The following is a 27,532-nucleotide window of genomic DNA, read 5'->3' as shown; positions in this document are numbered from 1 at the left end:
TCTTCCCCATTTTCTGGGCCTTTACTTCAGCCTCCTGTCTCCTCTTCCCAGCCTACTACATCCTACTCCAGCTCCTTCTGCTCTCTTCTTCAACTGTCTCCAAACGGCCTTCCCCCAGGTTCCACACCAGACTGACCAGCTACCTTGCATATTTATGCATCTGGCCCCATTTCTGGGCTGGGGTTTTCCTCTATGGTATTCAAGCGTAAGAACAATATGGTGGAAACCAGTCATTGGTGGTTCTCTGGGCTTGGGTGGTCTTCTCCCTGTAGGCCCCACCTTGGCTCCACTCCTAAAGAGGGTTCTACCCCTGCTGGTTTCAGGTGCCTGTGTTCCTGGACCTGCTAGGTAACTTTAGAAAATTACACAAAATAATGTTTTTTGAATACCGAGAAAAATAGAACATAAAACATTAGATGAAATAATGTGTATTGAATTCCGAACTAAATGGAACTTTAGCAATTACATGAAACAGTGCTTATTGATTGCCGAGCTAAATGGAACTTTGAAAACGAAGCAAAGTAATGCTTATTGAATACTGAACTAAATGAAACTTTAAAACTAAAACTAAACTAATGCTTATGGAACATCGAAATGTATTGAACTTTAAAATACAGTGAATCCAATGCAAATTGCATACCGTACTACGAGGAACCTTATACACTGAATTAAATTAAGCATTATAAGGGTGGAGTGGAATGAACCCTAATAGAGAAAGATAAAACCCAACTGCCCAAGTGAAAACCAGTTACAGAAGAGGGCATAAGGTTGACAAATAGGCCTAAGAAGGTGGGTGTGAGTAAAACACGCTCAACTGAACTTTTATGAATGAATGCAGAGCAGCCAAACCCTCAAAACCTGGAAAGGATGTGTAACAAGTGATGGTCTTGAGAAACTGAGCCTCAAGAACTTTTTATGTTTGTGAACTGTAGTGCTTGCAACTTGAGGACCGGAATCCAGAGTATTGATCTGAACTTTATCAAAGAATATTACCATGAACTGCAACAAGGTAATCTTGAGATTTTTTTATGTAACCCCTGTATTTTTATTTATTTATTTATTCATTTCTTCTAATGCATCAAATGCCCATTGGCATAAAAGACATAAAAGCACAGACGCCGAGTCTAATGAAAGGAGGAACAGCTGATAGATCTAGCCAAAAAAGTGTGTTTTGACCGGTTTCTTAAAACGTATACTTAGGGAAGGGGAGCTGAAAGGAAGCTACAAGCTGGAAGAAGCTCAGAACTTTGAGTTGAACACTATTTCTTTTGACTTTGACAATCCTACACTTTGGTTAGCTTTAGTTGTGAGGGCAAGGATGGTTTTGGATACAGACTTTTAAGTTGAACTCTTTCATGCAGACTTTCCTTAGTTTCATTCAGGGAGGGAAATCCCCACCTTAGCATAAGGCAAGTTAGGCCTGCTACCATCCTGACATTGAATTTAATAAAGTAGCTTGTTTTGAACTTTAAGTCTGTTGTCTGTGTCTTGCCTTCCTGATACCTCATACTTCACTGTTGCTTCTACAGCCTTTTCCATGTTTTACCATTAGCACCACCAAATGTGTATAATCCCACGTAACTATTCCATTTGTCCGAGGATGATACAGATAAATGTTCATATGCCATATGTCATTATAAGGCAAACATGTACACATTTCTTTTGACTCCGATTGTTTTCCATTGTCAAGCACTAGAATTGAAGTGGAAACGTCACACATGAAAAAGGTGCAAGCTATCATTATCTGATTAATATGTAATTTTAGAAAATTAGTTTCAACCCCTCTTGAAGAATGATCAGTAAGCACTATTAGGTACTGATGTTCCTGGAGTAATACATGGGAAGGCCACAAGGTCAAACAGTAACATTTCTCATTGTGGACAGGCTTTTGAACCAAACACAAGAAGCAAAATGAGTATGTAATTAGCTCTACCCAGCATATCGTACACCGATCTAGCATGTCCTCTCCCTCACCCCCTAAACCTCACGCTTCCTCTCCCTCTCCCCTTGTTCCGCCTCTCTCTCCCTCTTGCTCTCTCTCCCTCTTGTTCTCTTGCTCCCTCTTGCTGTCTCTCTTTGTGCTCTTTTTTTCTCTTCTGTCCCACACACTGTGTCGTGTCTGTCTCTGTGAGGACAGAATCATGCTGTCAGGTGCGCCTTAGCCATTGATGACAGCAGCGTGACCAGAGGAAAGAATACAGATATCTGGAGGAGAGGGAGGGGTGCGATAGGGATTGCTATGTTTTTCCATGAATACAACTATTGTGAGATCAGCAGAGACTGGGACTTCCCCTGAAGTAGGGACAGGATTGGTTTTTGAGGAAGTATATTGTCATTGCACATGTCCTGTAAAAACGTTGCCACCACACCGAGCATGCATTTTCCCTATGGGGGAAGGTGAGATGAACATGGATAGGATCTGTGGAGGTTACTGGAGTTTAAAAGATCTTTTATGGGACCAGAGGACCAGACTGCAGGGTATACATCTGCATTTGTTATTTGCCATTTTTTGTTAATTAGTGCATGTTCATACTGTAACAAATATGTAAATTCAGCAGCACTACATATCAATCAGTGGCCAGCATGCAAAATTAAACATTCTCTTGGTGCTCAGAGGAAAAATATTTCATTGGTTTTGATCTGAGTGTGAACCTTCATAGAAGGAAGGGCATTGGGATAAACAAAATTGCTTGCATTTTTGGCAAAAGAAGCAATTAAAGGGTACATTAATTTGATTAACATTGTAAAACGGCTATTCTTTTTAATTGTACAATGCTCCTTTCCAATGATTACTTCCAGAATGTATTGTAGTCATAACAAGAATGTTACTGGTTGAAGCACATTATCAAAAACTAGAATAAGCTTCTACATTATTTTCGGATAGAAGGTTGTCATTCCAAGATGGACAGTTTGGTACAATCCTATTGTACCCTTTTCGAAGGAGGCAAATATCATGAAGGAGGGTTTTTGGCTGCCTTGCACAAAATCAAAGAGAATTTTAATAAACATAAATCGATATTTATATTTGACAAATATATCTGTGTGAAGTAAGTACATAATGCACACTGGGCTTGGTGCTCATTTCATTTTTCAAAACACTAATAATAAACTAGTAAATTGTTTGTAACCATGGCATATATCTTTCTATTGTGACGAATCGCAGGTATTTGTCCCTTCTCCCCGAGGGGGAGCCTCACCATGTGAGGCAAGGGAGATGAGCCCGCTCTGAAAGATCCTCCCTAGGGGTCGAGGCAAGTGGGAACTCACGTGAGAGACTTCCCCTGTGGGGACAAGGACTACCCTTCCTGTGAGGAACTCCCTAAACCACCTACAATAGCTATATAAAATGGGACTATCTAAAATAAAGAGTAGTGTGGCAACTTTACATTTGGCTGAAGGCAATGTAAAAATAAACTGAAATGGAAAAATAAAGGAAGATGTCTCTTTAACAAGAGACTTATATTTAACTGGACGAGTCAGGGCAAAGGGGGAGCAAGAGTGCCATGTGCAAGGAAAGCTCCCTGGCATCATCATGCTTTGTGGACGTACTATCAACAAGACGCTGAAGGCCAGGGCGAGACGCTGTAGGAGCATTATGTATGGCTGCGAGGAATGCATTACGAGGATGACAAAAAGAACAATATGCTTCGGGATGGCATGACCACGCAGCAGAGTGGCGGGTATGACGCTGAAACAACAACGCTGAAACTACTGTGGCGAAAAGCATGGATAGCTTCAGATCACCAGTGCCAGTGGACGGCAAAAACCCGATGAGGAACCTAGAATGGGAAACTGAGGAGTGAGAAGAGGGAGAAAACTTACCTGCGCGCAAGTTGGGTCCTGCAACCGTCCCCAGCATAATGAGAGGTATCTGGGAAACAGGGAAAAGTGGGAGGCCGTCGGGAAACCATTATACGAGTGAAGAAACACATCCCAGTCCTAAGAGAGTAAATATAAGATTGTGTAATTGTAACTGTAAGAAATTAACCCTGTCGGAGAAGACGGGCATCATCTGAAGAGAGCAACTCGTCCTAGTCCTGAGGACAACCTATCAATGAAGGAACTGGTTAACAAGAAATGTGAAAAAGATATAAAAGAGAGATATCACCAACCCAGGTGGGGGGGCAACAGAGACTTGAAACAAAAATCCTGAGAGGAAGGGAGAACACCCTATGTCTTTAGAGTTGAGGACTGGAGAGAGGCCAACCTAGAAAGACCTAATGAGATAGAGAAAATAAAATTGACAAGTAAACAAGATAAAAGTGGAGAGAGCTTGAGAGAGAGAATCCTTCACAAGGAAAGTCTAAGAAGGGATTAAGATAACTCCAAATTAAGAAAGCCTAAATTAACAGACTGGGACAAGTTTATAAGTGATTACAAGAGTGTGAAACTATTTGATAGAAAGATATCCTAAGTATAGTACCACAGAAAGCATGAAAGCTATGAGTATTTTTGAAGAATTACAAGAGTTAATAACAAAGACTATGAAAGGAGAATACGTTAAGAAATATCGTTACAAAGAGAAACCTGTATATAAAGAGACTATCAGAAGAGACGAGAAGACCAGGAGAAGAAAAGACATTCTCTTGGCCTATTTAATTTAGTTATTTATAGTGGTAGGGTTAGGTTAAATTAGTTTGGACGGAGGACATTTTACTTCCTGACATGTGACGAGCACCTTTAGTTCCTTTGGATGGGTAGGGTATTCCCTCTAGCAATAGTGACAGATAGCCCTTATTCTTATAATTTGATTAAAATTGATTTATAATGTCCTCAACGTGTCCGACTCCTTCTTCCAGCCCACCACACTATCTATCTGTAAAGAGAGAAATTGATAGCATGGTTATATATTTATACACAGGATCTTTTGTCTGGTTGCAAGAATGCAGGACACATTTTAACTATACACGTGGTCACTCTCCATTTCTGATCGCCTGTGGTTTTTGCCAACCTTTCACTTAGTTAGATGTGTGACCCATAAAAAACATATGTGCTTTATTCATAAAGTTTGCCAACAACACTATTGATAAAGCAAACTTGTAATTCCTTAAAAATAGCCCATTCTCATTAGATTCTTCAAATACCAAATTATCATTTGCTGAACATGTAACAGAACTCCCTTTTTTCTTGCCCTCCGCCCCATTATATCCTTGCTTGTCCTCCTAAATCTGAACATTAAACCTCTATTGGGCAGGCTCGCTAAACAGTTGGGGGCATAGAAAAAGGATACTGGAAAATAAAGACACAGCTACTGGATATTTAGAAATGTAACCAGGATCTAACAACTCAAGCCTTGCTAGAAAAAGTCACAAAGAACATAAAGGGAGATATGGAAACATTCAAATAGATGTGCGACAAGTTGTTGCTAGTCTGCTGGATTCCCAATCAATGTTCAGATGTGAATCGTGCCCACCTACTTGACATTCACCTGAACCCTTTGTAAGGTGTCCTGCACAGGATTTCTCAGCTCATTGTTACTACTCTTTGGTACAGCATTTCTGCTCAAAGCAGAAACGCTTGCCTCAATATATACAATGAAAGCTCAACAAGAGCATTAGTATAATCTATCAATGAGTTGGCCTCTCTACTTGGCTATTATGGCCTAGCTTAATTTCCTTTATGTCTTAACCTACTCCATAACATTTTTCCCACAGCACTGCTGTAACCTGCGTGTTCAGAGAAGATACAATAAAAGCTGTTTTATAAACATAGTGTTTATCAAATAAATAGATTTATGGGTTTATGAATGTCTTCGTATAATTGGTTCTAATGGTGCACACTTATTTATTTAAAAACAACAATGCCTACATTTAGATAAACGGTTCAGACATCAACTCTGCTTCATAATATGGCTCACTTTCATGACAAGCACTTCATTCCAAGACTGTTAATATTGTGAAGGGGTCCCCTCTCACGTGGAACCAGGCATTACATAAATGCATGCATTTTGTGCCAACTTGACATACCAGGTACCCAAAATCACTCATGAAAATGGCTCCCAGCATGGAAAATGCAAGCAGATGCAGTAGCAAGGGTAGCATGAGTATTTATGTTGGAATGTCAATGGCATGAATAACCCTGTCAAATGCTAGAAGATACTGTCCTGTCTGAGGTCCATGTCACGAAACCCAGCTCACTGACATGGAGGCCAGTAAGCTCAAGCGAAGTTGGGTGGGGCAGACGTACTATTCAACCTTTAAAACACATTTGAGGGGTGTATCTATGTTGTTCAAGAAAAAAACGCCTCTGAAGGCTATTCTCTAGCTCTACAGACTCACATGGCAGAATTCTTTCTGTGAAAGGTAAGGTCAAGGACATTTAAATACTACTGTGCTGTGTATATGCCCCGAACTCCGATGACCCTATATTATTTCACAAACTTGCACAGCATATCCAGAATTGTAACATGGATTCCATCATTTTAGGTGGGGACTTCAACTTTGTTTCGGATCCTATGCTAGATCATTCGAATGGAACTGGATCCAGAGTCCCAAGAAGCAGACAGTTTCTGGACAGCCCGACATATGGCGTCTGGAGCACGCAGCTGGTCGGAACTACATCTTTCTCTGTGCATGCCATGATGTTCATTCAAGGATAGACTGCTTCTTGACTTCTGGGTGTATGACATCAAGCTGCTATGACTCAGAGATAGGTGTCATCGCAATTACTTATGCACCTGTTTCTGTCTGCCTTCCACTAATCCATACAGTGATCAAATCCTTCATCTGGAGAATGAACATATCCCTTCTACAAAACGAAAGCACAAAGGATGGCTTTGTGAGGGAAATTGAGGAGTTCATTGAAAATAACAGAACTGATGACGTCTCGGTTTGCACTGTCTGGGGAAGCATTAAAATGTTACATGAGGGGCGGGTTTATGTCCAAGAGTGGCTGCTACAGAAAGAAGAAAGAGAAAGAGATGAAGAAGTTGTCGGTAGAGGCGAAAGCATTAGAATCTAATTATGCGAACACACTGGATCCGACAATCCAGCACTACTCAGAAAGAAGATACACAAGTTAATAAGATCATAACCCACAAAGTAGACTATGCATTGTTCAGATGCAAGATAAACTATTTTGAACAAGGAGAGAGAGTAGGGAGTCGTCTTGCTCATAGATTGAGGGTGGCAGAGAGTGAACAGACGATTACAGTGATTAAAGTCCACTCTGACAATATGTTAATGAGGGCCAGAGGTGGTAATGATGTGTTTGAGAAGATTTATGAGAGGTTATACCGCTCTGAAATCACATGCAAGTCTGAGGCAATTACAACAGCCTTGTCCCAGATCGAGATCCCAAAACTGACAGAAGATTTGCCTCACCACCTGAAAGCTTCTATCTCAACAACAGATACCCGCTCAGCATTCTCCACTTTGAATGGAAACAAAACATCAGGCATAGATGGGCTCCCCTCTGAATTCTACTAGGTCTTCTACCAGTGCCATTGGTCTGCTCCGAGGTGTATATGCCGAATCCTTTGATTAGGCAAATCAACCAAACACTACGAGGCATGCACTAATCACTGTTATTCTAAAAAAGGACAAGTCGCCAACATTTGTAATTTGTATAGTGGTGGGATGTGTACCAAAACAAAACGATAATAGTACACAGTTTAGATTATTTAAAGAAACAGCAGTAAAAGTTAAGAAGTAATGATAGCAATGAACAGTTGTAATATGGGACCCATGATGGGTAATTACATTCAAGACATGCGTGAGAAGGACAAAAGCCAGGGAGAGCAGAATCATTATTGTCCATTGGGCAATTGAAATGGGGCCCATTTCACCTGGTTTAAAAGTGATTGAGAAGACACATGGCATGGAGGTTTAGGGCTTACTGTGTGCTCTTTTAGTTGAGTATCATTGGAGAGAGGGATACACGTTACAAGTGGGATTCAGATGCAACCCATGCAGTGAACAGAACTGTTAAGAGAAAGCAGGGATATCAGGTTACAACAATGTGGTTGGCTTGTGGTATTAAGCCGTACATATAACATGTGCACTTGCCTGGTTGTGCAGTAAATCAGCGGATATGGCCCAAAAGGGGGCAATGGAAGAGGGTGTCCTGCGGGATTATTCAAGGGTGATTTGGTCACAAGGAATTCAACACAAGTTCTGTGGAGGGACGCGGGGTAATGTGAAACTATGAGGGCAGCGAGGGGGGATAAGCTGAGTGGTGCGAGGTTGTGACATGTGCACGGTGGGGCATGCAGAATCTGATTGTGCCTGATTATAGATGCCAGTCGTGCGGTCATGCAAGTCAGATTAGTGGGAACATTACGGTTTCTTAACATGTAATAAGTGGTGGGCCCCTCAGGTGTGAGTGAGTGGCCCAGGCAGTTCAGTAATGAAGTTGCTCTCGATTGATGGGCGCTTGTTCTTAACAATGAGGCAACCACAGGATTCATTTGGTGTCTGGCTGATAAAACGGGGGCTATGGGGACGATTTATTTAAATGTGCACAATTCTAGAGAAACAAGTGTTTTTACATTTTATTTATTGTAAATTGGTTTATTATAAACCTTATAAAACCTTCACATATATAACAATTATATATAATACCTTAAACAATGTCATCACAATTATACGCTAGCAGTTTGCCTCGCTGCCCATGTCGCTTAGCTAGTTCCGAATATTGCGTCCCATGTGCCGGGGTGGCTTGGCATGAAAGGGATACATACTTACAAGCATGTCTCAAGTGAGAAAAGGAGTGGTTAGGGTACCTGGGGGTGAAAGAATTAGTGGCATAGCATATGTGAATATGTGAATGGGTGGCACTCACCTGCAAGGCCGTGTTGGGCCTGCTTGAGGACAGTGTGAATGGTGACAGTGATCTTTCGAACCCGACCAACATTTTGGATGTTCTATTTATAATGCAACATCAACGTGATGACGTGTGCATGTAATGCGTGGTCGGTTAATCAATGGGTTATGTCGGAGGTTACAACAATGCTCAGTAATGTATTCATTTGTTATGCTGTTCAATAGGAAAATAGCATGCCCTAAGTGGCTGAAGCAAGTAGTACTAGATTACATGACCCGATAGCTACACATATGGTGTACTTTACATCTGGGGGGAAATTACCCCATAGATTGCTGGATAGGAGTCCAGTGTATAGTAAGGTGAATTAAGTGGTACATCTAAAGTTGTAAGTTTGTGGTGTACCTGGGAATGAGTAACTGTGCCGTGTTCGATTGGCAGTTGGACCATTGTTCATGCCTTTGCAGTTGTTACTTAAAGGGGTGGTGTCGCTATGTGGCATTGTTAGATTAATTGCATGTCATGCATATAGGTGTGGTGGAGCTGGTCACTGAATAATTCGGAGCGTGGACGGATGTCTTGGGCGTTTTAGTTTCAGACATTACATATAGTGCAAAGAAGTCATCTATTCCAAAACCACACTAAGTTCATGTTCCATGTTCAGCCCTGTGGTGAGCTTCCCATATAATGTGCTATGCGGTTGGTTCAAAACTACCCAATTGAATGCTAGATAAAGAGTAATGGGTATAATATGGTACCTCTTGATTTGTACGTTTGTGATGCATCTGGCAAAGTGTTACTGTGCCTCGTTCTTGTGACAAGTGGTTTGTTTGTTCATACCTTGACAGTTGGTACTTGTGTCAGTGGTGTACCAATGAGGAATTATTGGATTATATGCATGTGATGCATATAGTGGTGGACGAGCTGGTCACTTTATTGTTCAGAGAGCGCAAGGGTGTTGATAAACCCGACCTGGTAATGCAGATTAGTGGGGACCTCCATGCCATGGGTTGTCAGTATATGTCACCGGTAACGGTCATCATTAGATGTCTGTTGTTGGTTTCTCAGAGCAGAATATCAGCATTTTCAATTTTAAAAAATGCATATTTTGTAAAAAAAAACAAAAACACGAATTACAAAAACACATTAAATTCGAGTTCCACACATCTGATGTCATTTTTGTTTTCTAGTTGATGTTTCTCCTGCCAATATATTGCCAATGGTTGTTCCCTGATCCGTGGCTTTAGTTCTCTTATCGTGCTTCCTATGTATCAGCTGGCATAAACAGATGATCATGTCCACAACATATTTGGATCTGCAATTCATAAATCACTGAATCTTGTGGCAGTTGGTCCCATTGAAAACGACTTCTTTTGTGGTGTGTACAAATGGGCACATAGAGCCTGTTCCACGCTTGTGAAATCCCACTGTTTCTAGACCCTTGAGACAATTCTTGGGGGGTTCAGAGATGGGTGTCATAAATGATGGGCTCAGGGTGGGCGCCTTGGTGAAGGGGAATTGAGGTTTCCCAGAGACCCATTTCTTAATGTCTGTGTCGATTTCTAATAGGTGTCAATGCCTTTTTATAATTTTTTTAGATCTCGTGGCTATCTTGGCTGTATTGGGTTCCAAACCGTAATGTGGTGCCCCGTTGCTCGCGTCTCTCTTTAGGGGTCAGTAATGAGTCTCTTGTTATACCATTGGTCATGTTTTCTGCTAGCTCCACTGTCTTGGCAGGATATGCTCTCAAAATTAATCTTTCTTTGAGCAGTTTACATTCTCCTTGGTATGCATTTACGTGGTTACAGTTCCTTCTGGCACGAACATACTCTCCTTTGGGTATACTATGTATCACTGTTCTTCTGTGACAGCTTGGTGCAAGGAGAGTAGAGTTCACCCCAGTTCTGGTTTCTAGTCTGTCAGGCTTGCTTTTATTCTTATGTCGTAGCTGTGATTGCCCATCATCTGGATCCCAAATGAGTTGGAATTTAAGACGTTTTTGAATTAAACCCATTGTTCCGTGGTACCCCGACCAGATCATGAGAACATTGTCTTTACATCGGTACCATTTGATAACGTTTGCATTAAATTCTGTATTTGTCAATGCATGTACCTTTTCAAAGTGGTTCATGAATAGATTAACTACTGCAGGTGCAGAGGTAGCCCCAATTACGATTCCTCTTTTCTGGCGATATAATAATGACCATCAAAGAGGAAAACATTGTTAGTAAGGGAGAATTCCAGCAATTCCTTGGTCATCTCAAGATGGGAGAAAAAGGATATTGATGCTTTGGCGTAGGTAAAATCTATTGCTTCCAATGCCAGAGTGTGATGGATGGTACTCAGTTTTCCATTCTATTTCCTGTAGGACATATAGGGTGTGCATAGTGTCCATTAGGTATGTTGGAATTGTAGTCACCTCTTTGTCTACCATATTGTTGATGTATTTCACAATGGGTTCTTTTACCTACCCTATGTCGCTAAGTATGGGTCTGCCTTCTGGGATGCTGTCAAACTGTTTATGCACTTTCAGCAATAAATAAATGGCATGCAAGGGTGCTCCACCACCAGGAATCGCTGTTCATCATCTGTAAGTAGCCTATGTCTGTGCCATTTGTTATTTAGTTATTTGGCTTATGTAACTATGGTTGCAGTTGGATTGGATGGTAGGGATTCATAGCAGCCATATCTGATGATTTACTGCACACACAGGCAAGTGTACATGTTACATGTCTGGCTTAATACCACTTGCCAACCACATTGTTGTAACCAGACATTGCTCCCTTCCCTTAACAGTCCAACTCGCCACATGGCTTGCATCTGAATCCCACTCGCAACTTGTATTGCTCTCTCCAATGACACTGAACTTAAAGACCACACGGTAAGGCCTAAACCTCAATGTCATGTGGCGTCTCAATCACTTTTAAACCAGGTCCAATGGACCCCATATCAATTGACCAATGGACACTAATGATGTTCTCCTCTTCGCTCATGTCATAAATGTAATTGCCCATCATGGGTCCCATATACAACCGTTCATCGCTATTATTACTTAACATTTACTGCTTTTTCTTTAAACAATCTAAACTGTGTACTATTAACAGGTTTGTTGGGACACATCACACCACTATTAAAATTACTACAATATCTGGTGCTCCTCACTACGGGTACCTATACCTCTTTACTGTGACTCACTATTCGGGTGGTATATATCAATGACACTTGATGTTTTGTTTTCACATAATGTTGTTTACAGCCTTGATAAAGACCTAGGAGTGTCGAAACACGTTTTGGCTGGAATTAAAAATTTTAAAAAACTTTCTGACTAACATAATTGGACCAGGTCAAATCCTTGTTAACCTTATTAACATTCCCTCTGAACCAACTGCTCACCCAGCGCTGATGTGACCAGGGCTCTACACTTGTATCTGTCTAATCCAATTTGGGATGCCAGGGCACCGTCTCTCTTGAACCCTGTCACTGGCAGCAGGGTCCCACCTTAAGCTTTACTGATCAGCGCAGTGAACCACACATTCTAGTGCCCTACCCTGTCTCTTCATTCCTGCACATGTATGGCTGACACGATTTTATATTAAGGACATTAAACCCTTGATTTCATCTGATATACCTACCAGTTCGATGTAATTTTGTGTACTGTTACCTGACATACACTATATCTAATGTGATAACACCTTTTTTTTCCTTTTCTTTCTCTAAATCACGCAGTTGGATTTCAATGCTTCTTGCGTAACTAATATTTCTTGGTTATATCTCTGATGTGTTATACATATGTTTTTATTTTGACCTCTGCTATGTGACTATGTATAGTCTTGATTGCTGTATTTTGTGCTCTCTTTGCATGAATAAAATGGTACATGCAGGTGGCACAATATTAAAGTGGGCATGCAAATTCACAAGGCAGGCGCAAAAGTAAAGGTAGCATGAGTGTTTACGGCACTACATGTAGGAGGCGCAATAGAATAGTAAAGGGACCATGAATGGTTTGTTGGAACATGTGGAAGCTACAATAGTAAAGGGACCATGGGTATTTACATCAGGACATTTAGGAGGCGCAATAGTAAAAGGTAGCATGAGTGTTTTGTTGGGACATGTAGCAGGCACAAATGTAAAGTGTGCACAAATGTTTTGTCTGTACCTGTAGAAGTCGCAATAGTAAAGGTAGCATAGGTGTTCGCGTCAGGACAAATAACAACACAACAGCAAAGTTTATCATGAGTTTTTGTGTCGGTACATGTGCAGCTTACCGTCATGACAAATCTCTGGTCCACATAGCGCTTTGCAACGGACGGCTGAAAGTCTGGGCTCTCCAGAAAGCGCAGAAAGAATTCATAAACCAGCTGCAGATAGGAGAAGAAATGAAAGTTAGGTATAGTCTCTTAAGTATTCACAACTAGTCAATCAGGTTTGGTCAGAGAGAGAACACGTTTTTGAAGAATGGAGGGTGAGAGTGTGGGGTCTTCATGGTCAAGGGGAATGTTTTCAACAGCACATTACATTGGAGTGTGAAGCCCCAACAATTACAGTGTTTGCTATTAGTTACAATAAAGGAATAGCTGGTAGCTTCTGCTTCCATTCCAGTTGAGTAGAAACATGTGGCTAGCAAGGCATGTGCAAAATAACAACTTTAGAAAGACAGCTGTTTAAACTGTATGAAGATAAGTCTTTGTTTGTTGAAGGAACTCCATGTCGGCAACAGTAGCACATAGTCGGGCCCCCAGCTTGTATCACGATCACCATGGCCACAAACAGCTGCCCCCCACCTAGGACTGGAAAAGGGATGGAACTGACGCCAACCCAGCAGAAGCAATAAGAACAACGCTCGATCAAGGATACTTCCACAGTACGATATCACAGGTTGGATAGGAGCACATCACACCCACACTCTGAAAGTAGAGGACTCTAGGGCCCAAAAATTAAAAATGAAAGCGGCCAAAGATGCCCGATATCTCACAAAAGCCAATGAAGACAAGGAAATAGGATGGAGCCATCTGTTCTCTTGAAGAGCTATTAAAGAACACAAAAGGAGCACTGGACAGGAGGGGAACATAGCGAAATACACCTGGTTAATTAGAACAGGAAAAAGGAAAACATGCTTAGAGCACACTGTGAGGATGTAGAAGGAGACTGAGAAAAAGGGGTCATCTTGTGGGCAACAAACCTTTATTAAATCAATAAAGAAACTTATCTTTCCCTACTTCTAAGGGGATTGCCCTGCCTCAACCTACGAAAACTTTGATGAATTATCAGAATGCCCATCAAAATTAAATGTTCTCCGTCCTCTGCCTGAAACCAACTAATTTAACCCTAACACTATAAACATACGTCTTTAACTAAAGTGAAATGTGTGTTTCCTTCTCCTGGTATCTTGCTTCTATCTTCTAATAGAAGTAATGACGTTATTGTTCCATCACAAAGCACCAGGGGAATGACTCCCTTCTCCTGGTCCTTCTATCAAAGTTCTCCACAGTGGTCTTTATGCACTCTTGCAGAAAAGCTGGAATAGTCTCTTTAACTCCTTTCAGGAAGTAGAAAATCTCATAGCCTTATCTAGCTTCCATTTACCACTCCGATGGAGGAGAAGGCTCTCGTTCCACTCTACTTGGGCACTAGTATTGGGTAGACCACTGCAGTGAGGGAGATTACTCCTGACACAATCTGCTTGAGTGTTTGGCTGACCACAGAAACAATGGAGATAATTCCCGATACACTCTGCTTGAGCACTGGCGTTTGGCTAACCACTGTGACGATGGCTGACCACCGCGAGGAGGGAGATGATTCCCAATACACTTTGCTTGTGTAGTGGTGTTTGGCTGACCATCACAACGAGGGAGATAACTCTTGATGCACTCTGGCTCAATGGAATGGTTCGGGTTGTCACCACTATGACGAGGTAGATAACTCCTGATGCGCTCAGGCTCCTTTATTCAACTTCCCGGACCCCTCCCCGATCTTCCCCCCATTCCCGTTACCTTGTTCTCTGTTAGAACATGGCTCTGGTTCTCCCTGGGGTAGCAAGCTCCTTCCTCTGCGATTTCCGGCACCTGCGCGGCTCTGCGGCAGGCTACAGCTGATGGTCTCTGCACTGTTTTCAGACCTCACGGTCCACCGTTCTGCAGTTGCGCCACCACCTGGATTGCTTCTTACTTCTCGTGAGTCGGCTCCCAGCTGGCTCCTGGGATGTTGTAGCACTGTCCCACTCTTTGCGGCCCCTGATCCTCCTGGTTTGAATCTCCCGGGCATAGAACTTCCGTGCTGCTGGCTTCTGCAATGAGAGATCTCCAGTCGGTCTTACTTTCTTCTTTATAGTGTTGACTCTGCCTTTGAGTAATGTCAACACCATCTTGGAAAGTCTCTTTGGCACTCTTTATGCCTCCAGTGAGCCACCTCCTTGCGGTTCCATGTTATTTCATTGCAGGATGCTATTTCGCTGGCATTTTTACAGCGGATTTTTTAATGAAAACAGCACATCCAATTTTTATTTTATTTTTGGGGGGTTCAATCCCTCAAACCCACATCCCCTTTAATTTTGTTGCTATTCTCGAACACCCACACCCCATATATATATTTGTCTAACTCCCCCTAAAATTTTGATGAGTTTTTTTCGTTAAAAAATCTGCTGTAAAAATCCATGTGGAAAAACATCCCGTGATGAAAGGACGTAGTACCAATCTTGCAGTACTTGGCAGAATTTGCATACAACTTCTCATGTGTTTCTTTGCCCCAGTATGATCTACATTTGTCACAGTCATGGCTTTACAGTAACACTTGGTGCCACTATCAACGGTGGGAGAAAAAGCTGACCAGGAGGGTAGGGGTTTCTGTGACAAGGTTGTAGAGAGGCTTTTCCCTTATTCCCCAGGAGAGTGTCCTATGAGGTCCTCTGCATATTACCACCCGTAAAGGGACTATTGGGTAGCAGCTTCACCTTCCTAGCCCCATGGGAAAGGGCTCCCGCCTGGGGAGAAGTGACGTGACCTTGTAAATTGTCACAACACAGGCATTGGAAAGATACTGATGAGTTTATAAACGGGTGTTCTTGGCTATTTTGGTCCCACTTTTTCTTCATGTTTTTATCCTATGACACTGCCTTCTCATTACTTTCCATAATCATTTTTTAGGTTCTATGGGGCTCATTATAGGTTTGGCGGTGCGGGAAAAGGTGTGGTAAAAGTGGCAGTAATTCCATTACCGCCACTTTTCACGCACAAGCAAACTACAGATTTGCCAGTGGGGGTTGACTGATTTCCCTCCAAAAAAGAGCTGGAGGTAAATCAGCCCCCCACCAGCAAAAAAAAGCTGGTTATTACGCGCACTGGTATTACCGGTGTGGGTAATGCCGGTGTGGGTAATAACAGCAATCCCCACCATGGACTCCTATGGAATCAATGGAATGGGGATTTACCTACCACTGCCGGAACCTCTATATATCCTGAAAATTTCGTGATATCAGGCGCCAGTAATGGTAGGTCAGTTTGCCGGTATCCCACTGGAATTACCGGCAGAATACCGGCAAACTTACAATGGTCCCCTATACTTTTTCATGATCCCTCCTGTCTGCCACAGTTGTTAGTGGTATGATCAGGTCTGTATAATTTTCTGTTTACCCATTGCAGATTTTCTTTTTATGCTGCTAGATATACCTAACACCACCAATTAAAAAACGCTTAAATGCTTTTAGCAGCATTTCTGTAAGCCTCTCACACACTGGGAACTATTGGGGGAATCTCTACTACACATTTGTAGTGTTTACTCATTTTTCTTTACCCTCAGGTTGACCTTTCAGTGGCACATTAGCTCTCCTTGGACTCCACTATGCTATTCTTCACACAAGTCTATTTGGTTCTTAACATTTCGATTGCCTTTGCTGATTGATTTGCCTGCTTTCTTGGTGTCCCTCCTGATATTTTACAGTGTTAGTTTAGTCTTGCGTATAACATTAAAATGTCACGTCATCAGGAGCAGAGACAAGACTCAGGACAGAAGTAGGAGGTATCTACAGGGACAATCCACCCAGGATTGTGGTGTTTTAAATACCCCAGCTTCTGCTGGCGGCTGCTGAAGTCCCTTTTCACTTTCACTTTCGGGTGAAGGGCATGGTTCACAGCTGCATACAACTTTGCCTGCAGTAAACAATGCTCTTTAAAAAAGGAGCACCTTTGATGGTCTCAAGGGCGTAGCTAGAATAGCAACAACTTTAAGGAACTGCGGATGCATGCCTAGTCTCGGAGCAAGAATGTTTTTGTAACACATAATTTTACTGAAACAAAAATATTCATACAGGAACTTGAAATCATCCCCTCATCTGTAATAAAAACCTGCTAGCATGTTCTAACCTCATTTATAAAACCTCAGGGGGGTCCTTTTTTTAGAAAGTGTAAATTGCATTGAGGGAACTGCTAACCGGCGCATTAACAAGCACTTTGGTCACCTTCAGGCAATTGTTGTCATTTGCACTACAATGTGAAAAATGTGTGTTAAATCTGGCAGATCCGGGTTAGCATATGTTCCTCATTCTGCAAAGTGGTGTAAATACCTCCAGAAATGTAAGCTTATGGGAGTCATTTACAATGGATTCCCATTGAATCTGCCTTCTTTTAACACCAACCACAGAACGAACCACCGCGTAGTGTGTACCAAAACGGGTGGGAGAGGGCAGGGGTAGGAAATATATTAAAATATTACTCTTATCGATGCCATTCACTCCTCGAAGTATCCTCCCTCTTCAGCCTCTAAATACATTGGCAGTGCCAGGATTGGTGCTGCCCGAGGTGAATTACCACTGTACCCAGCTCCTGGGAAATGGACCATGCTTGCTCCTGTGGGAGAATAGACCCCACCCTGCTGATAGTTAGTATTTCCTTGCTATTGAAGCAGCCCCGACCAAGCCTCTATGGAAACTGAATGCAAGCAGAGCCTGCGTGCTCAGACGCTCGCATAATGATCAGCGTATTCTTTTGCCCATTAGTATGAATAAAGTATGTCTGGGGATGGCGTTTGCCCAGTCTCAATTAGGATGGGAACAATGTGTTTTTTCAAAAACGGCTTGAGTGCTTGAATCTGCTGCTTGTACCATTTATCCGCTGATGGTAAGTGCTGTTTCCAGGCTGGCGCTAATGGTCTAAGAATCCATTGCCACTCGCCCTCTTCCGAATTGATATTACTTGCAATTGAAGCATTTTTAGAAAGTCATTTCATTTGTAAAATCCGAATAAGAAGTGACACTGTTTTCTAGATCAGCTATGTGATCACCACAGTTAGAGGTTGCAGTTACTGCAGGCCCAGGCTTTCCCTTTACTGCCCACAAATCTTACAGCTTGTAAGAATTCTTTCAGATGTGGAAACGTAAAAATGAAATAGCACACCCATGGTAAGCATGTTATTTCTACTTCGGGCGTAGAAATGCAGCTAGCATCTTACAATGGTTTCTACGAGTTCATAACAAACCTCTGTTTGGTCGTTATAAATTTGCTCGACCCTTTTTCGTCGACCATGTTATGTTATGTTAGGGTCCCTTTATAGACCACGGGTACACCACTGAGGTGGTTTCTTGGTGTTTAGCGTCCACAGGGCAAATAAGGGGACACAGGGTTATGTGAGTTGAGAGAAGAGCTAGGTTTTGAGATGACGGAGGAAAGAGGTAGCACAAGAAAGAACGGGGAAAAAGAGTGGGAGCTTGTTCCACGTCGAGAAAGAAAGACATGAGAAAGAGAGTCTGCCTTTCCAGCAGACACAGAAGCATGGAATGTTGAGAAAGTGGTTAGAAGAAAAAAGATGAAGGGAAGGGGTACTGTGAGAGAACCAATTGGTGAGGAATAGAGGTCTGCATGAACAGAAAGAATGGTGAGTGAAACAGAGATCTAAAGAGGACTGTTTGTTTAAGGGGAAGCCAGTGAAGTCTAAAAAGGAAGGGACAGCGGTTTTCCTGTTTACAAAGGGCAGAAGCGAGGCATGCAGAAGTATTCCGAATGTACTGAAGACGATATAGGCAGTAGGAAGGAAGCCCAAGATGGATATTGTTGCCACAATAAGCAAGATGGGGACCAGAGCGGTGACAAGAGACCTTTTGGCAGAAAAAGGGAGAAAACGGAAGAATTGACAGAGAATGTAGTTGTAAAAAACAAGAGAAGGAACCATGATTAATCTGGCAGAGGAATGTTGAGAATCACATTTTACACCCAGGTTTTTAACTACAGTCACTGGAGCGGGGGGGGGGGTAAAGAGGCAGAAAAGGTGGCCAAAGGCTGGGAGTCCAAAGAGAGGGGTTATTGCCCCTGATCATAAACTCTGTTTTATCAGAGTTATGGTTCAGATAGCGGTTACTCATCTAGTTAGAGATCGCAAGCATACAGTAGAGAAAGCTTAGAGAGTAAATCATATGTTGACCATTGAGATGAAGGATCTATTCTCGGTGAAGGAATAGAAAGAAAAGTCAAACGACTGGATCAGGGAAGCAAGGAGTTGAACATAAATGTTAAAGAGAAGAGGAGAGGGGAGCGCTGTGGGACACCGCAACTGAGGTGGGTGGAAAACAGAGTGAAAGCTGGGATAGAGAATGCTTGAGATCTGCCAGAGAAAGAGCATGAACACCAGGAGAGGGCTGGCCCAGAAATACATAGCTGATCACCAAAGGTGGAATGGTCAACTGTATCATATGCTGCTGCCGTGCTCTAAGAGAGCTAGAGCAGCTGATATGCCAGTGTCAGCCACTGGGCAAAGGTTGTCAAGGACGTTGGTAAAAACGAACTCCCATGACCAGGGCAGAACCTGTTTTGGAGGGGCTGAAGGAGGGAGTGAGATTCAAGGTACTATTGAAGTTGAGTAGCGATGTGGGATTCCAGGATTTGAGCCAGGGCAGTGAGACAAGAAATTGAAAGTAAACTGGTGGGGGGGCGGGGTTAGTAGGGGAAAGACTGCCAGTTTTAAAAGCTGTCAGCACGTAGCCAATCGAAAAAGAAGAGTTAAGAAAAGGTAATAGGGAATTTAAAATAATAGGGGATCTAAGCTTAAGAAGACATATAGGGCACACGTTGATGGGCTACATATTTAATTATCGTGATTATGGCATTCAAAGGAGCTGAATTCAAGGAAAGACAGGAGGTGTGGTTGAAAAGGGGGACTATTTGTTCGTGAATAAGAGGCAATCTGGTCTCTTGGAGCTTGGGAGAGGGTGATGGGAGAAGCAAGGACAGGTGAGTTGGTAAGTTCATTGAGTATTTTGAAAATGTCTGGTTTTTTTAGCTGTTGCCAGTAGGAGTGCTTCAATAGAGCCACTGACATTCTTATACCCTAGTTTGGGATTTTTCTTTAGCCAGGGTGGAGGTGAACCACAGCAAAGGTTGAGTTCTAGGGGTATTCAAAAATGTTAAAGTGAGCAAGAGAATCTAGGGCCGAAGAGATCCAGGAATTGAAACTGTCGAATGCAGTGTCAAGAGCGGAAGGTGAGGTAGGAAGGGAGAGGTGGTCAAGAAAGAGTTCAGAGTTTGTTCCAGGGACTGGTCCGGGATTTATGACACAGTAAGTAGCAGAAGGTGGGGAGGGAAGCGAGAGGGGAACATTGAGGGGTCTGTCCAGAGTAAGGGGAAAGGGTCACAGAAAGAAATGAGGTTGGTCGAACCAAACAGGAGGTTGAGTGTATTCCCAGCAGAATGAATAAGACCAGCGACTAAATGTGGTCCACACACAGAGCCTCCAAATTGCACTGTAATAAATGAGAGGTGGGAAAGAGGGGAGATCAGCCCAGAAATTAAACTTACCAAGAATTAAGGTGCAAGTGCAGGAGAGGGCAAGAGGAGCTAGTGCATCGGCCAGATTCAAGCTGAAAGATGAGGGGGTGGTAGACAATGACTAAGAGAAAGGAGAGAGAAGAATTCCAGGAAACAAAGGAGTATGACATGGTTTGAGACTGGAGCGTATCAAGGGAAATCAGGGACCCCACCCAACCGGAGATAGTGTCCTACCATGGTGAAAGCCAGAGTCAGTCCTGTTCGAGAGGCAGGGAGTGGGAGTTGGGGGGTGGGGCAGTACCTGAAACCTCATGACATGCCTTGAATGGAAATACTGGTACCACCTTCTGTCACTTGACGGAGCTCAGTCCCTTTTCTGGCAGGAGTTCTCTCTTTTGTATTCTAGGACTGCTAGTACCAGAAGTTCCAGCGGTGAAGCAGGAGGAGATTGAGTAGAAGAGTGAGAGGCCGAGCACAACACGATCTGCACAGAAATACTGGAAAACAAACAATTCCAAGTTCAGCTGAAAAACAAGCAACTCACCGTGACCAAGAGATCCCGAATTGCCAGACCGAAGCATATGGCAGAAACAGCAGACCGACCCATGAGAAGAAGGGGGGCAGGGCTAACAAGGAATTTTAAAACCTTGCACCTTTGCAACACGGCACTTGGGGAAATAATAACCATTTATTGGCCTGCAGTCAGTGCACTTCAACGAATAGAAGGTGGGGGGAGTGAAACAACTAGGAAGGGAAGAGTATAAAAGGAAAAGGAATGAACTTGTGAGTGTGGGTTGTATGGGTGAGGTCAGAAGGAGTGAAGGCGGACCGAGAGAGCAGATGGAGGAAAGACGGTGAAGAAGAGTGCGGAGAGGTCGGTGGCAGAGTTAGTGTAGAAGAAAAGTAAGTTGTTGGTTGTGAGAGAGAGAGAGAGAGAGAGAGTGGTGCCATTTGTAAGTTTGACACTGTGAATGTGAGAGAGTGTGTGTTAGTGATTACAGTGAGAAGGGTGAGAGGGAGTAGGTGTTGGTAGAGAGGAGATGGGTAAGGAGAGACAAGAGAGACGATAAGTGGGTGAGGAGAGGAGGGAGGAGCAGGGAGAGGAGAAGGGTGACAAGAAAGTAAACGAAAGGAGATAGGACGGAGCACAGGGGTGACGAGAGAAGAGTATGTGGAGAGAGTGTGTGAACATTGGAGGGGCAGTAGGGGGAAGAGAGAGTGGGGAAGACAACCGGAGTGCGTGAGAAAGGATGGGAGAAAGGGAGAGAGTAGCAAGATTAGGGAAAGGAAAGAAAGGGAGTGACTGAGGGGGAGAACGGACCAAGGCATCTGACATTGACATGATAAAAACATCATCATTATAGTTGAGAAAACCTGGGGATTGGTAGGATTTAGGAATCCTTAGAACGGGGATCTGCAAACTTTGACTCTCCAAATTTGTTGGACTACAACTCCCATTACCCTTATCCTACATAGCACAACACATCTGGAAAGCTGTAGGCTGCAGACCCCTATCTTAGAAGAACCATTGAGGGAGCCAGATAGATAGGAACTTGGCCTTTAGGCCCTCATCGATAGCTAGCCTTAGACGGTATGTGTTAGTGGAAAACTTGGGTTTTAGGGATGCCTGGGTTAGGGTGGAGAAAGCCCACTGGAGGCTGAGAGAGGGAAGTCGATTATTGAACCCTGCCTACAACCCAACCATAATAAAAGCTAAACATTTCTCTATTTGTGAAATAAAGACCTTTGAACCCTCATTCGGAATCTGTGAGTTTGTACTGCCATTCATGACACGTGGTGTTATTGTGGGATCGTTCAGGCCCCAATAAAGAGGCCCTCCAAAGATCAGAAGCAGAAAATTCCTGGGCGACTACAGCCACCAAATCCTGGGATAAAGAGAACTGGGAGCTGTGATGGTTCACAGGAATGTGTCCCTTCTCCACAAGTGGCAGCCCAGCCCTGTGAGGCTAGGGAGGTGAGCCCGCTCTACAACACCCTCTCTAGCAGTCGAGGCAAGTGGGAACTCACTGTGAGAACCTCGCCTTTTGGAGACAGGCACTACCATTTCTGAATATACCAATTTTACCTCTTCAGACATATGCTATAAAGAATTATGTGAAGAAAATACCAGTATGTGCTACTGTAAGCCGGAAACTATAAATATTCCTAAGAAAACCCCATTAACTGAGATGAGGATTGTGACCTGTGGAGGAGGAGAGAAGCCATGGGAGACAGAGTAAGGAATACAAAGCTACACTGGGGAAGCCCCACCGCTGCGTAGCATATGAAAGGGAGGAGCCTGGAGACGAGACAAGGAAGCCCACGATTTACGAAAAAGGTAGCACGCCAGCACTGAGCAGAGGCTGGATGCTCCGCAGCCTAAACTGGAGGGAGAGCAGTACCCAGAGGGAGATGAGCAGCATCTCATAATGACAAGGAGAGAAGTTGGACGCACTGTGTCCTAGAAGCTGGGAAGCAAGCGAGACAGAGTGGTGGTGAGACCACAAAAAGCATGTGGGGTGTACCAGGGGTCCTGTAAACACTACTGATACCGCTTTACCAAAACCGAACAAGCCGGTAACTGAAAGACTGCAATGCCTTCAAATACGGCGATACAGAGAAAGAGGCATTAAGGAAACAGCAGAAGCCAACCCGATGAGCCGAAGAGACGGCCAGAAGAGAACCGAGAACCCAGTGACATCATCCCTACCAGCCAATACAGAGAAGCCAATACAGAGAAGATGGGAGACTCGGGAGGGATACAGAGAACAATTATTGGAATATTACGTTATTGTAATTTATACCACACCACACATTTATACCACACACTACGGCCAATTCCTACTCGTCCCAGTCCAGATAAAGAGACTACACTATTAAAAGCCAGTGAAGCAGTGAAGCAGATAAGAATCATTATTGGAATGCTCATACTTGTCCCAGAAAAGGACATGAGTATATTGCAATATTATCTAGAAAAGTGAACAACATTAATACTCATACACGTCCCAGTGAGAGGAAAATATCACCCTAATGCCCAGAAGAGGGAATGAATATCAGGATTGGAATGTTCATACTCATATCTGTCAAGAAAGACTAAATAAAGAAGAGCGGCAAAGAATAAGAGAAAAAGCTGAAGAAAAGGCCTGAACAAGAGATACAAAGATGTTTTCGGAATTGTGAACTGTGTACAGAAAGAGCGAGCGTAAAAGGAGAGACTTGCAAGTATTTGATAACCCTAGCAGGAGAAAACTATTATTCATAAAGAAAGTCAAAAGGAAAACAAGAAAAGAATGGAAATCTATTGTCAAAGAGGAAAGGGAGAAAAACCCAAGAAAGTCTTGAATGAACTGAGTGATTGATAAAAGCAGTCACCAGTGATAACTTGAAGATAACTTACTGAAATTAAGTTTTCAAAAAGCAAATGCATCAGGAGAAGGGAGTCATTCTCCCGTCCTTAGTTATTAGGTTAGTGGTAGTGTCAGATAGGGTTAGTTTGGACGGTGGCCAGATTCTTTAAGATTTTCACTGACGACTGCTGAGCATTTTAGCTAGTTTTGTTAGTTAAGGACGCCATATAGTATACGGAAAGATAGGCTTTTACCCTTTTCTTTAATAAATAAACCTGTGAAACTAATCATCCAAGTCTGTGTCCTTCTTCTGACCCGCCACAGTGCTAGGTATAGAACTAAACCTCGAAATTCCAAAGGAAGACTCAGACAACATCTGGGATTCAGCCAGATCTGGATCGTCTATTTTGGTTGGGATATTCCGAGAACCTTACTGGAAGAGGTCCAGGAAGCTCGGGAAAGAACCAGCCAATTCAAGAAAGCAGATGCCAAGGGAAATGGGCTGATAGGTTTCACTGGCGCTCCCACATTCGAACAGTGGAGTGATCCCATAAGTCAAGACAGGGAAGAAGAAAGGCGGAATTCACAATTGAAATATCCATTGAGGACTTAAACCCAAGTAGAGGTGGCTCAACACCAACACCAATGGAAAACCTGTTAAGGGATCTGGTGGATGGTCCATTGACCATCAGTGGGCAACACCAAGAGACCCTCATCACCCTTCAAGGAGCTATTACAGAGATACAAGGACACCGAGTGGTACCAACCATGGTTCTCCAGAAACTAACTGATGAGAAAGACCTTGCCACTCTTTTTGTACATTCTGAACGTGTGGATGAGACCACTGTCTGGAACCGGGATTGCTGGGACCGATAGATCGAACCTCTTCTTACCAGCAAAGCCGAACAGGCCTTTCAAACTCTGAACCCTGAAGGAACCAGCCCATCTGATGAACTAAAAAGAGGAATCCTATAAAGAATGGGCCAAGGCAGGGAACATTATCTGCAGATACTTAGAAATGTATGCTTACGACAAGGAGAGACTCAATAGATTTCTTACAGGGTGATGGACTTGTTAATCAAGTGGCTTCGGCATAAGACCTGCAAAGAAGCAAATGAGATGCTCGTACTGGAGCAATTAATACATTATTCGCCCCCATACCTACAGAAGGCCATTGACCAACATCCTGAACCATTTCCTCAAAGCCATTCAAATGGCTAATGTTCATCAGAGAGTGATGTACTCCTGAGACCCCTTTACGTGCACTCAGAAACCAAGCAAAGCCAAACCCTGGACCCATGAAGAGAGGAAGGTCCTACTTTAAGAATGCTTACTCCTACCCCAACCGCCTCAGAAGCAAAGGGTAGACCTCCACTCCAAGAAGGCCAGCATAAACCACAACTTGGCCTGCAGCTGCAAGTGATACAATGTTATGCCTGCAGGAAAATTGGGCAGATCACGAGATTCTGCTACGACCAAAGAAAGAAAGAAGCAATGTATATTGGGTTTGTGAACACCAAGCTTCAGGAAGAAGTCCCTCAAAAGCCTGAACCAGGTTTTGAAACAGAGTCAAAGGGCCCTTAGTACCTTCTTGACTTGTTCCACAAAGAAAAGGAGTCTCCAGAATCTTTGGCTTCGGCCGGATATATACCGTTGAAGAGGCTGGTGTTAGATTTTACATATGGGTGAAGGCCCAAGGCAAATTAGCAAAAACAGGATTAGATTCTGTGGGTAGAGGATCAGCTATTAGGTCTGACCTAATCACCCAGGAAGAGCCCAGGACCCATTTCCCAAATCATTTGTGTGCCAATCTATTTCAAGTGAAGGTAAAAATGTTGGGACATTCTCTCTCTCTCTCTCTCTCTCTCTGTCTCTCTCTCTCTCTCTCTGTCTCAGTCTCTCTCTGTCTCTCTGTCTCTCTGTCTCTCTGTCTCTCTGTGTTAGATAGGCCCGTCATACTCAAAAAGGTGCTACTCGGGACAGGCTTAACTTTATTTAACCAACACTTGAAAACTCTCTAAGCCAAGCAAGGAAAGGCTGATTACTCTTCCTACCCTCAGTCAGTTAGAGTTGTTGAAGAAGGGGGGGCTAAGAAGGGGTGGAGGTATGTGACAGGGTCCGGAGCTGGACCCTGTCAAGGGGGAACAGGGACTCCTCCAAACCTGGGGCAGCGGCCATATCATAGCTCTCAACTCACCCGCTTTTGGCGGGTGTCACCCGCCTTGCAAAGGGCTGACTCACCCGCCAAGCCTCCTGCACGCCCATTCATTCCAATGGGCGTCTCAGCCGCCAGAAACAAAATCGGGTGATTTCACCCGCCTTTGCGAGACAAATGGTTGAGTGCTATGCCATATCAAGGCGAAAGCCTGAGCAAACCCTGTCCAAGAGAGGGGAAGTAGGAGCTGAGATGTGATGAGAGCCCCTGAAACCCACTTGTGTGCCTTGAATGGAAATACTGGTACCACCTTCTGTCACACGATGCCTCCTAGTACCCTTTCTGGTCAGAGTTCTCTCTTTTGTATTCTAGGATGACAAGTACTAAATCTCCCAGCGGGGAAGCATGAACTGAGCGAGCAGAATAAGAGACGCTGCGCACAACATGATCTGTAAAAACAACACCGGAAAACAATTCCAAGTTCAGCGGAAACACAAATAACACCTGTGATAAAGAGTTCCCAAAATGCCAGACCCACAGCCCATAGTGGAAACAGCAGACCAACCCATGAGGAGAAGTGGGTTGGGACAAAGAAGGCATTTTAAAATCTTGCCCCTTTGTACCTGGCCACTGGGGAAAGAATACACATAGATTGGCCCACAGAGTCAGGTCAGTTTTGGAACCAATGGAAGGGGGGAAATTATAGAACCAGAAACAGAACAGTATAAAAGGAAAAGGAATGAGTGTGGATTGTATGGGTGAGGTTCAAGGAGTGGAGGAAGACCGAGAAACCAGGCGGAGGAAGGACGATGGAGAAGAGTGCTGATAGGTTGGTGGCAGAGCTCTTACAAAGGCAGGTGAAGTGTTGATTGTGAGACAGAGTGGTACAATTTTTAAGTTTGACACTGTGAATGTGAGAGAGTGTGTAAGAGTGATTCTATTGCGGGTGAGAGGGAGTAGGTGTTGGGTGGAGCGGGGTGGGTTGAAGGACGAGGGGTTAGGAGAAAAGGGGATTGTTGGGGAGAGGTGCGGGGTGAGGAGACAATGAGAGGGATGAGGAAGGAGGGTGGGGGAGTGAGGAAAGGAGGAGTGAGGAAAGAGGAGAAGAGTAAGTAGGGAGAGAGTGTGAATGGACATAATAGAGGAGGAAACATGGTAGTGATGAAGAGGAAAGAGAGTAGAACAGATGAAGCCCTTAGAAGAACTCCAGGTAGATAGGACCTTGGCCTTAAAGCCCTTGCCTATAGCTAGCCTCAGATAGTAGGTATTACTGATAGCTAGTTGGAAAACCTGGGTTCTAGAGATGGCTGGGGTAGATTTTATAAAGAAACCCATGAATCAATGTGTAAAGGATGAAGCAGACAGCCGTGGGAAAAGGGAACTTAAAAAAAACTTTATTCAGGATCAAAAAAATTAATAAAATAATGGCTCAGCGTTCTGAATTAGCCTTCTTCTTGCTGTGATAAGGATGCACCGTGATAAGGGGCCGGTTAGTCTTCGTAGGCTCAGAGCGTCGCAGGTGTAGC

At 43.4% G+C, this 27,532-nt stretch overlaps 1 protein-coding gene across 1 annotated transcript in view; it reads right to left on the bottom strand.

Annotated features, from left to right (window-relative positions):
- The window catches only part of PPP2R5B (protein phosphatase 2 regulatory subunit B'beta), a 574,560-nt gene that overhangs the window by 165,438 nt on the left and 381,590 nt on the right, over positions 1-27,532 (bottom strand). The window contains exon 4 of the mRNA XM_069645079.1: positions 13,026-13,118. Within this exon, the coding sequence (XP_069501180.1) occupies positions 13,026-13,118 (93 nt within the window). The remainder of the gene's footprint in view (positions 1-13,025; positions 13,119-27,532) is intronic.

Source organism: Ambystoma mexicanum, chromosome 2p (genome assembly GCF_040938575.1).
Source record: "Ambystoma mexicanum isolate Mex_15411 chromosome 2p, UKY_AmexF1_1, whole genome shotgun sequence".
In the NCBI taxonomy this organism is placed as follows: Eukaryota; Metazoa; Chordata; class Amphibia; order Caudata; family Ambystomatidae; genus Ambystoma; species Ambystoma mexicanum.
This window is presented reverse-complemented; position numbering and strand designations above follow the sequence as displayed.